Genomic DNA, 12,809 nt, shown 5'->3' with positions numbered 1-12,809 from the left:
ATTCATTCATTCATTTTCTTTTCAGCTTAGTCCCTTTTTTAATCAGGGTTCATCACAGCCGAATGAACCATCAACTTATCCAGCATATGTTTTACGCAGTGCACGCCTTTCGAGCTACAACCTAACACTTGGAAACACCCATACACTCTTGCATTCTTGCACACACTAGACTACAGCCTATTTAGCTTACCCAATTCACCTATAGCGCATGTCTTTAGACTGTGGGGGAAACCAGAGCATCCGGAGGAAACCCACAGCAACATAGGGAGAACATACAAACTCCAAACCGGCAACCTTCTTGCTGTGAGGCAATCGTGCTATCCACTCCGCCACTGTGACGCCACACTTTTTAAATCAATGCATTTTATGATGGACGTTCAGGGTTTAACCATCTGCTTGTGCATCTCACAACTACATTTACTTCACATACTAGAATTTGTAATAAGTATATAATAGATCTTCCAGAACCCACATTTTAACATCACTTTACCAAAACTTTTAAATAATTTCAGAATCAGAACTATTTCTATGGTAAAATTGAAATCCTTTTGTCTTCTTTTAGGCTACCACCTTACCTCCATTTGGTACCCAAGACCCTAATTATGACTTCCCAGTACCCTCCATCACTGAGGATTCTAAAAAGCCTCGGTGTGGTTATAGTACCATGCCAAATCCCTGTAAGTCGGAATGGATCTATGACGTGCCTGTCTTTCCACAAAAACAGGGATGTGAACCTGGTTACTGTGACACCCTGCCACCAAAAGATATTGACTCAACCACAGCTCTTTATGACATTTTGCCGGCACGCATTTGGCCTGAAAAGAAGCACTGTCCCATCCAGCCCCTATATGACGTCCCTAAACCAAGCATTTCATTAACACAGTCTTGCACAGTCAATGAGTATTCACCAATTTCATCCATTTACGATGTCCCACCTTGCTTTAGACAAACCAAAACTACTGCAGAGCAACCCAGAAAGCAAAGCCCTCCCGAGATGGACTCTAAAAATGGCCAAGAACCACTCGAGTACAGGGGTAAACCAGGACCGTTGTACGACCAACTTCATCGATGGCCATCAAGAGGCAGGACACCCTTCAGACAGCCTTTAGAAGGTACAGTTAGGAGGGACAACGAGGGTACCAGAGACCACCAAAGGAGCTCAACGTTGTCCACCTCCTCCACAGCTTCCAGCTCTTCCAGGAGTTCCTGTGACTCTTTCATGCTAAGTTCTCCCGAACCCGAACCCTTGCGTGAGATCACCCTTTCCCAGGAGGAAGCTGGAAACAAGTTGCTTGAGTTAAAGGAAGCGGTTTGCCAGTCAGTGCCCAAACTAATGCTGTTCGTCAGCAGCGAGTGGAGGAGCAGAGAGCACCTGGGTCAGCACCTCGATCAGATCCGCACCGCATCCGAGGACGTGACTGACTCCATTGACTCTTTCTTGAACTTCACTTTGGATGTCCGAGGAAACGCACAACGGCTGACAGACTCGAACCTACAGACCCGGCTCCTCAAGCAGCTCTCCATTGTTGAGGACTCGGGGCTGATTCTTCAACAGGCTGCGAGTGCTCTTCGAGATCAGGGTTGGCATCTGGATGTTTTAGCTCAGGATGCTGGCCATTCACAGATGCCTGATCACCTGGAACGCTTTGTTATGGTGGCTCGAACCGTGCCAGAGGATGTGAAGAGGCTGGTGTCCATGCTGAACGCGAATGGAAAGCTTCTTTTCAGAGTGCAGGTGAAAGAGCTGGAGGTGATGGAGAATGAGGGATCGTCCGAAGGGACAAACCACAAAAAATGTGAACCAATGGTTGACTCGGGGATAGACGAGAGTGACTATGTGCAACTTCAGGTAGGCACATCGCATCACATCTCAACATTCTACTACTATCATAAATGGACATTATTAAAGGTCCCGTTAAGTGCTTTGAAATCTGCATTTTGTATTTCAAATTTGATGTAACAGAACCATGAAGACATGCAGAACATATAGTAGCTCCTCCCCTCTATATAAAACAGCCAATAGCGTTTCGTTTTTATCACAGCTCTGCCAGTGAGAGGGGTTGAGATCAAGCACATCAAATGAAAAGCAAATGAGAAGCATGTTAAAGGGGGCGGGGCATGTCAGATACTATAGAGCATTTGATTGGTCAGAAGATTTGATGAGAGACTGAAGTATATGAGATGATGTCAAAAAAATCGTTGATCCATTTAGGCGGAAGTGACAAACTGAATGCTTTTGATCTATATATTAGGTTTATACCGTCTGAATGTGAATTTTGTCACTGTTTTGGAGCACACTATGTATCTTATTGATATCAGCCTATTTAATGTATAAGTATATTTAGCCTATATATCTTATAGATATCCATATACTTTTAGATATCCTTAAAATTAGCATACTGATATTCATTCATTCGTTTTCTTTTCGGCTTAGTCCCTTTATTAATCAGGGGTTGCCACAAGGGAATGAACCGCCAACATATCTAGCATATATTTTAAGCAGCAGATGCCCTTCCAGCTGCAGCCCATCACTGGGAAAACACCCATACACTCTCAATCACAAACATACACTACAGACAATGTAGCTTACCCAATTGACCTATACCGCATGTCTTTAGACTTATGGGGGAAACAGGATAACCTGGAGGAAACCCATGTGAACATGGGGAGAACATGCAGACTCCTCACAGTAATGCCAAATGACCCAACCAAATGACCAACCAGTGACCTTCTAGCTGTGAGGCAACAGTGCTACCCATTGTGCCTGGCACTGCCCCCATACTAATATTAGCATGTACAAAATAACATGTTTATTTTAATTTCAAGGGAGCTTTTAATGAATTTTATGTAGAATGCAGAAACCTTTGTTATTAGAGACACCTGTGGCCTTTACGTGAACTGCAGCTTGCAATTTACTGCTTGTGTCCTTAATCTTCCACATGTAGCATACAAGAAACATGATTTAAAGCAGTGTTTCTCAACCACGTTTCTGGAGGACCACCAGCTCTGCACATTTTCCTGTCTCCTTAATCAAACACACCTGATTCAAATGATCAGCGCATTAGCAGAGAACGAAAGACCTGTAATGGGTGTGAAAAACAAAAGAGACATCCAGAACATGCAGTGTTGGTGGTCCTCTTAGAATGTGGTTGAGAAACACTGATTTAAAGTCCAGATAAACTCAGTTTCAGTCTGTGATTAATAAAAAAAGATGGAAATATCTTCTCTGTGATATACTTTAAAGATTTTATATGTTTAACTTTTATATTTAATATAATAAATTTGTCTCATAAATACAATTTTAAACATTTAAAGATATTCATCTTGTTAAGGAAATGTAAATAAATATATTTTTTTTAAATTTACAATTTACTAATCAACACATTGTACATTTTAATGACCAAAAACTCACTGAATCTGTATTTATATTGTGTTTTTAAATAATTTATCTGCCTAAATCTTAAATAAAAGGACAATTAATATAAACAAATAGTTTTTTTATCTTTACATGACAAATTAATAATAATCTACATTTGAATGGCCAATAAGTTGTTTGTATACACTGCTGTTTAAAAGTTCAGGGTTGTTTTATGTTTTTGTGAGGTCTCTTGCTATACATAAAGGCTGCATTTATTTAAAGAGCCCCTATTAAAGGTTTTTGAAAATAACCTTTTATGTAGTGTGTAACACAGCTCTAAGTGAAGTGAAATATCCAGCTAAGGCTTAAATCTGAAAGTGCACTGTGTTTAAAACTATTGATTCATCTATAAAAGAGTCGACTCAGATAGGTTCAAATGAATTGTCTTGGTAACAAATCTTTAGTTGTGTCGTTGTTGCTTCGATACGGAACTCACGCCCCGCACATTTGTTGCACACGCAGACCCGGGAAAATTAAAACCGCCTGGCCCCGCCCAAAAACATTGTAGAAAGAAAAAGAAGATAAACACTGTAGCAGATCCCAGTTGAATCATGTCGTGAAGATACTGTACTCTGAAGTGTGAGGGAAAGTTAGTGTTATTTTCCCTAACCAAAGATGAGACTTTGAAAAGTCAGTGGTTGAAGTTTATTTTTGCAAAAATACCTTAGCATTATACCCCCAGCCTTGTGCTGTGTTCCTGTCATTTTTCTGACAAGTGCTTCTGCAATCTACACGCTGACAATGGGCATTTGTCAGCCGTTTGTTAAAGCAAGGATTCAGAAAAGACTATTGATGTATGGGACTTTGTCAGAACTTGAAAGGAACTTTACAGTACACAGTTCATGGATCGTCAAGTTTCAAAAAAAGTTTAGCTTTTGCCACTGTGTGGAGTAATACTGAATGTGTGCCGTGGTTAATAATAGAGCAATATGTTGGTGTTAAACTGTGCTGCTTTAATGCACTCCTTCATTGGGCTCACACATACACTCTGCACTCTGAATACTTCAACAATGTTGATAAGCCGTGTTGGGCATTTCTCTTTGTCTCATACTTAACACAGTCAACCAATTGCAATAGATTGTGTCATCAGCACAGATTAGCATTGCGCTAAGGAGGGGTTTGGGAACAAATGAATCCCTGAACAAATCAGATGGGAATCGTTGGGATAATTAAGTAAAACTAAATGCAAATTATAAGACAATAAAAGTGTTTTTTGACCTTGCATGCATATTGGTCTGTTGTTGGGAGACTCTCAAAATCAAAATATGATCCTTTTATTGCATAATAGGGGCTCTTTAATCAAAATACAGTAAAAACAGTAATATTGTGTCATTACTCCAGTCTTTAGTGTCGTGTGATACTGTTAATGTGCTGATGTGCAGAAACATTTCTTATTATAATCAATACTTCAGAAAGAATTTCATTTAATAGATATACATAATCTTTCAATACTGTCATGTGATACAATAAATGGTCTCTATAATTAGTAACATTGTTTACCTGAATATTTGCTTTCCACAGACAACAGCAGAGATTGAGCAGGAACCAAAACCAACCAAGAGCAGCATTAAATCAAAGAGAAACAGTGATTCCTTGAAAAAACAGGTATGAAAACGTAACTCTATTGTATTTGAACCTGATATTGTTTTCAACTGTTAAAATCATTATTCATTTTGTCTTTAAAAGGTTTCCAAACCACAGTCCGGCAGCCCTTGCAATCCAATCCAAACCTCAAGGAAATGTCCAATCTCTGACCACTGCCGGCTGTACTTCGGAGCCATTCAGAAAGCCATCAGCGTGTTCATAAGCAGTCTGAATGAGAACAAGCCTCCGGAACAGTTCATCTCCCACAGCAAGCTGGTTATCATGGTCGGCCAAAGACTCGTCAACACTCTCTGCAGTGAAGCTAAAAGTCGAGAAGCCGGTGAGGAGATGCTGGCCATGAGCAATCAGCTGTGTGCCCAGCTCAAGCAACTAGCCTTGGTGACCAAGAAGGCGGCTTTGAACTTCCCTGACAAACTGGCAGTCCAGGAGGCACATGACATTGCCAAAGAGCTGGCGCAAAGGGCACAACACTTCAGAACGTCACTGGATGTCTGATGTCCCATCTGTTTGCCCAGTTTATTGACTGGAGGTGGGTTAGTGAAGATAGCATGGTGTTTTATCTGTGGATTGGAGGAATTTGTATGCAAGTCTGAATCAGCCATGTTTAAACTGAACCCCTTTTTTTAAAGGTAATCTGGATGTTGAAGGTAACAAAGGGACCACTTACAGTCATAGCCTTAAAGGGATAGTTCACCCCAAAACAAAAATGTCCTCATCAATTACTCACACTCAAGAGGAATTAATTCATTTCTTCTGTTAAACACAAGCAAGATATAGCCATTAGCTTTTTTATCTATTTATATGCACAGTTAATATTGCGTTAAAAATGCATAATGAAAATGCCAATATGCGTATATATTTTAAAACTGTGAATAAAAAACAACAGATGCTTATTGGATAAGCTTTTTAAAGGTGCTGTATGCAAGTTTGACACCCAGTGGTTGAACTGGGTATTACACGCCTGGTTCAAAACACACACATACGCAGGTTGCTAGATTAACGACACCAACAGGAGTATGCCTACCTGTCAAACTTAAAGGCTGATTTAAGTCGTGTTCTAAATAAAAGCAACGGCATGCGATATAAGGAATATTCTCCATATTAAATTGACTTTTGTTCTAATCAACACCTGAAATTGATATTTTAAAAAGGGCTTCTATTTCGTGCAGCAGGACCACAAAAAACTGAAAATGATCACCTCAGGTACACCTCATCTGCTTTATTCAGTGTTAAATGTTAATAATGTGAGTTTGAATGCCATTTTACATGACATTTATTGCCATACTACTGAAAGCAGCAGCAGATAGTTCACATCAGATCTTGAAAATAATATAAACTGTTCAAAAGGCCAACACATATCAGTGATTCAGCATTTACATTTAATAATGTTAAATGTGCATGTAGATTAGATTATAAACCTTACCATTTTGTTGGAGTGCAGTAAGTGTACTATTCTGTGCTTCTGAATGGCTGTGTTTAAATTTCTGTGGTGTTTTGTCTGGTACAAACAGCCAAATTGCTTATCACTGCAAATCTCACCATGAAACCTGTTGTTAGGACAAGGGGTTACAATGTTACCTGCTCACCTAATGTTTACTCTAATAATATTTATATTATTTGCTAATTAACAACAACCTCATGTGGAACTCTAAATCTGCGTCTCATTTCGGAGTCTGCTACTGTCCACCAGAGGTCGCATTTCGGTCGTGGACGCATACTTTAAGTGCCTTCATGACTAAATGAATGAAACACAGGGGTTTCCACCAAGGCATCCTGGGGTACTGAAATATAATTGGCTTTACTGGCATTGGGTGGGTCAAATTGCCTAAACAAAAACAGTCATTTTAGCTCGTAACGCACATTTTCAAAGCAGAATATCTGACTTCAGCATTGTTTTTCATATAACCAAGAATGTTCACTTAGCATGTTTCTTCAATATTTGCAAACATATTTTGGTATTTTTATGCTTTAGAAGAGTCAAAATGTACATACAGCACCTCTAAAATGTGCATACACTATGCTGGAAACACTTTTACCAGTGACATAACAAGTGATGAATTAGTAAACAATGACAGAAATTAAACTTTTAGGTGAACTATGCATTTAGTAGAGAGAATTAGAGCAAAAGTCCACTTTTTCAGCATTACTGGTTTTGGAAGCATTTTTTCCCATTCATTAAAAAATATCTTTATTTAAAAAGTATGTCATAAACCAAACCAATTAGCTAAGAGGTCAATTTCAATAGTGCAAACTTTAAAGAAAAAAAATCTATGAAACCAAGACAAAAATACACAGTTGCTGTATAGCTTTATTGAGAAAAAGAACTACAATCCCATGAAGCGTAGTGTATAACAAACTAAAAACAACAGAGAACTATAGGACAGAAGTACATCATTTGCATTGCTTTGTGAAAGTGGTTGTAAGCTAAAGATCTTATTTTGTGCACTTTGCTTGCTATGACTCTGATTAGAGGATTTTTTTCAGCACAGCTTCATGGGTAATGTAGTTTTTCTGCACAAATTCCACAAATAAACACGACTGCATTAAACAGAAAAGTAGTTGAAATAACACAAACAGATGAGATCTTCAAACACATACAACATCCTCTTTAATGAACAAGAGATCTAGTATGACATTTAGTGTGTTTACATGCACAACATGGTACAACAGCAACAATTATATATGCTGTATGAATGTGCAAAACACACTATAATGCATGCTAGTTGCTGTGTAAATACTTAATTGTCGGTCGGTTCACCCAAAAATAAAATTGATTAACTCACCATTTGTTAGGAATGTAACAAATATCTAAAAGTGATTATTTTTTAGTACAACAGCAGATTTTAACAGCCGTGTCAAGCTCCAACTACAATCCATATGCAACCTGACCGAATAATGACTTTAATCATGCAAAGCTAGAGAGTCATGGGGACAACTTTGAGGGTGCTTTTTGAAGCTTTTCTTCTTTTTTTTATGTCTGAATTATTATTTTCAAGTCTTAAACATGATCTGTTCATCTGATGTCGTGGTGTTCTCACTCGGCCAAACCTCAGACTTTAAACGACTTAAGCAAATAAATTGCACTTTTATATTGCCTGACACTGTATACAGATTTGTGGTCATTATAAGAAGACAAAGAAATGTATGTAGATGATTGGTTATGTACAATTATTCAAAATCAGTATTTGAACAAAATGTAAATATTTACACAAATGACACTTTTTTTTTAGGATTTGCCATGTTTGTCGAATTTAGTCTTTTCACACACTGTAAGAATGTAGCATTCTGTTTTTCCCGCATCTGTAATTATGTTTGCAAAACTATTTCTTCTTGACAAAAATAAAATGTTACCGACATTTTATGAGAATAATTTTCCTTCGCCTTAGTCCCTTTATTAATCAGGGGTCACCACAGCAGAATGAACTGTCCATCCAATATCCATCCACTCTCATTTACACACATAGGCTATGGCCAATTTAGTTTATTCAGTTCACTTATACCGCATGTCTTCGGACTGTGGGGCAAACCGGAGCACCCGGAGGAAAGCCACGCGAACACGGGGGGAACATACAAACTATTATATGTGAAATCTTAAAAATTGTTTTATGTGATAGCTGAACAGGTAACATAACAGACTGAAATAATATACACACCTTAATGTTGTTCCAAAACTGTAGTTTTGCTAAAGAAAGTCATACAGTCTACAACATTGTGTTCTAATGAGTAATGTGTGGCTTCTAATGTGCAAACGTAAATAATGCTCTGGCGCCCTCTATAGACTGAACTTTGAAGGACATTTAATTCTGTTGTTACAAGGAGGGAAAGAGGGGTCTGTATGCAGACCAGGTGCAGTGTAATCTGGCCTGCATCCAATGCTTTTTAATGGGCTCACCTAACCCTAGCCATCACAGTGACGTCACTCGCTCCATTTGAGTGCATTGTGTCTGACACTGCATTGCTGAGTGATGCAATCTCAGCTTGCATCATAAAGGCTGCATCCAGATATTGAGCAGGGACACCAGTGCAACCCTCAACCTCCAGGTGAACCCCCAGTCCCCAGTATTAAGAATAAGATAATAATTGAGGTGTCATGATGGCGCAATGGGTAGCCCGATCGCCCAAAAGCAAGAAGGTCCCTGGTTCGAGCCTCAGCCTGGCCAGTTGGGTCAGGGTATATTACCAATTGGCATTTCTGTATGGAGTTTGCATGTCCTCCCCATGTTAGCGTGGGTTTCCTCAGGGTGCTCCACAAGTCTAGAGACATGCGGTATAGGTGAATTGACTAAGCTAAATTGTCTGTAGTGTATGTGATGGGGACCTCGGATTACAGTTTTTCTCAGTGGCTTTAATGCATTTCTCACAACACTATTTACATTTGCACAACAGTTAAAGCATTTCTGAAAACAATTAGTCATTTGTGCACATCATAGTAGCAGTTTCTCGTTTCTATCAACAAATTGCAAATGCTTTTGGACATGCATCAATTGCTTTCTTACAACTCTCTGCTGTTTATCACATTGGTAACACTTTACAATAAGGGTGCATTAGTTAACATTAGTTAATGCATTAGTTAACATGAACTAACAATGAATAACGCATTTATTAAGCATTACCTAACCTTTGTTAATGTTAACTATACATTTATTTATGTGTTAGCTAATGCAGTTAAAGCTGAGGTTCTGATGTAATGCACTCCAAAAGAGTCCTCCTTTGTCCCTGACATTAATCAGGAACTATGCACTTATTAAAAGCTTTATGTTGTTCATGTTAACTAACGCGTTAACTAACATTGTAAGTTTTCATGAACAAGGATTTAGTATTGCTTTATAAATGTGTTGTTCATTATAAGATCAAGTGATCTAATCCATTAACAAATGCGTTAGTGTATGAGTGAGTAAACATGAACTAATTAAGCTGTTCATGTAAAGAGATGCATTAGATAATGTGTAAATAAACATTAACAAGATTAAGTAATGCTGAACAAAGTCCTTAATTACTGTTAGATCATGTTTACTAATGCATTAGCTAACACATAAATAAATGTTTAGTTAACATTAACAAAGGTTAGTTAATGCTTAATAAATGCGTTATTCATTGTTAGTTCATGTTAACTAATGCATTAACTAATGTTAACTAATGCACCCTTATTGTAAAGTGTTACCATAACATTATCATTTGCTTATGTCATGTCAGTCAAAATTAACTAAATTTGTGAATGCTGAATAGTCATTCCATATAAAACTGAGTCCTCATTTCATTACTTGAGTCATTACATACAAAAATGTTACACTAGGTGTCAAAATCTGTCAAGCAAGTTTTATAAAATCTTTTCAATCATTTTTCTCCCAAAAAATGTCTTCTAAATTGAACAATTTGATGAATGATTTACAGACATGTGTGTTTAGTTCTGATATGTACAGCAATATTGTTTACAGTTGTGCACAGCTCTACCCAAAGAAAGTTTATGTTTGTTGTAAATGAGGGTGTATTTATTCTTTTGCACAATGCTGTGAATAAATTACAACTGCAAAGAGCAATTTCAGTAAGGATGTAAAAAACACATATTAAGTGTATGAACTCAGACACCTCACTAAATGCAGTGATGTCTAACTTTACTGTAGTTTTCAAATGGCTGTGCAAAAGTATATAGCGCTGTCTTGACCATTTTCAGGACGTCAACAAAATCTGTTTTTTTTTTTTATTTGCATTTTAATAAATGTACAGAGTAACTGTTATAATGAAAACATGACAAAGCCATTTGACTATCTTGTTCATAAACAATGGTGTCAGGAATTTTCATCTTGATGACACTGAAACCTTCATTGACATCAATACCTCTTTTGAGGAATGAGCTATCAATTTTGAGCAAGTGACACGGTTTTGCAGATTATCATCTAGGTTTTGCAGTTTGTACTGATTGTTTTGAGAAATGCATTACCGGTTGTGCAAATGTAAACAGTGTTGTGAGAAATGCACCAAAGCCACTGAGGAAAAACTGTAATAAAGGGACAAAGCCGAAAATAAAATAAAAGAATGAGGTAATAATTGAGTTTTGGAAAATTAACAGGTATTAGAAAAATATATATATCAAAACATTATACTGATATAAAAAATAGCTAATAGTTAGAACTGTAATATTAAGGAATTTAAATGATTCTAAATCTAATGAATAGTTACTTGTTACGCTAGAAGAGATATTGACAATTATTAAAGCAAAATAATCTTAGTTCTTTACACTCATTATTAGAATATAGCTACCAGTAACTAAAATAGTTCACGCCTATACTGATTACATATAGCATAATTCTGATTTATGTATATCAACTGTTAAATATTTCACTTCAATATCTTTGTGAGAACATTATATATTACTATTCAATTTATAGCAAATGTTTTGCTTTTTAAAAATGTTTTTTATTCATCAAGAACACATAAAAATTTTCAAAAGTGAGAGTAAAAATATTTATAATGTTACAAATCATTTTTGTAGACATAATTTGTTCTTTCATATAGAAATGTCATTAAAATCATGTATCAGTTGATGTAAAATATGAAGCAGAAAACAATCATTTGCAAATATGATGATAATAAGAATCAATAATAATTATTAAGCACCAATAATAGTTATATTAGAGAATCAAATCTCCGCATTAAAACCATAGACTGTCAAGCCTGTAAGCAGCCTGGTGAAAAAGGTGGTTCTTTTTGCAGTTATTCGGCTCATTTTCTATTTAATTATGAGGTTTTAGATGTGTTTTTAGTAACATTTTAAGCAGTTTTTTTTGCTGGATTAGTTTATCAGATGGTCACACTTTTTGATGAACCAAAAACATTTTCTAAAGATTTAGAATAAAGATCTATTAAAAATCGGCTCATATTTAAAATACAAATTAATAACATATTATATCACTGGGGGAAATAGGAATCTCTTGAAGTTTTAAATAAATAACTGTAGCCTATTGTCAGTTATTAACAAACTGATCAGCACATTTAACTTTCCTCAGTCAGAATTTTATGGAAGCATAAGTAGAATTTGGGCATTTGATCAATAAAAAATAAATATAATAACGTAGAGCTTTTCTAGTTTTACTTGAAAAAAAGTATTGAAAAATCATGGATATTAACAATAGCCTAATAAGTATTTTAAGTAACGTTAATATGGGCTGCCTTTGGTGCTTTACAACATTTTTTCGGTCATTTTTTGTTTCAAGAATTAGGTCCAAGATTTATAATAACAGTTACTTAAAATGTTTTCTCTATTTAACAACAATACAATGAAAGTTGACTTTACTTGCATCAGATTCCGCTTGCTCTTGAAGCCCTTTTCGATGGGTTATTTTGATTATTTATGATGGCATATCAGTCAAAATAGGACAAATGAGCTTTGTCAGTAGCGGAGTGGGTCTTTTGAACCCCCTCTGGCTAATGGCCTGCTGTAAAAAATGTACAAGGGTCACGTGGTACAATTAAAAAAACAATGGAAAAAAAATCTAATATTGGATTTACATAATAATTTTAACATTTAACCGATTTTTATTATTAGTTCTGATTTTAAAAAAACGCAGCCTGGTTAAAAAATGAATAAATATTAATGTTTCCGACCTTTAGACGGGTAGTGGCCAGCCATTACAAGAGGTTTTATAATATCGTGAGAGTGTATCATGGAGTATGGATCATAAGCATGACATGCAACAGTTCTCCAAAGTGAACCGCGCCCACCGAACTCCAGACTCCTCCTCCGTTGTGACTGTACGTGCCCTGCGCCGCCGCTCTTCTCTCCGTACCT

At 36.7% G+C, this 12,809-nt stretch overlaps 1 protein-coding gene across 1 annotated transcript in view; it reads left to right on the top strand.

Annotated features, from left to right (window-relative positions):
- Positions 1–8,393, top strand: part of cass4 (Cas scaffold protein family member 4) — a 37,162-nt gene extending 28,769 nt beyond the window's left edge. Inside the window, exons 5-7 of the mRNA XM_087273792.1 lie at positions 563–1,849; positions 4,940–5,023; positions 5,105–8,393. Coding sequence (XP_087129918.1) covers positions 563–1,849; positions 4,940–5,023; positions 5,105–5,518 — 1,785 coding nt within the window. The 3' untranslated portion in view covers positions 5,519–8,393. The remainder of the gene's footprint in view (positions 1–562; positions 1,850–4,939; positions 5,024–5,104) is intronic.
- Positions 8,394–12,809: the final 4,416 nt, after the last annotated feature.

The sequence above is a fragment of the Danio rerio genome, chromosome 11 (assembly GCF_052040795.2).
Source record: "Danio rerio strain M-AB ecotype USA chromosome 11, GRCz13ab, whole genome shotgun sequence".
Classification (NCBI taxonomy): domain Eukaryota; kingdom Metazoa; phylum Chordata; class Actinopteri; order Cypriniformes; family Danionidae; genus Danio; species Danio rerio.
Note: the sequence above shows the minus strand (reverse complement) of the source record. Positions and strands in the feature narration are given on the sequence as shown.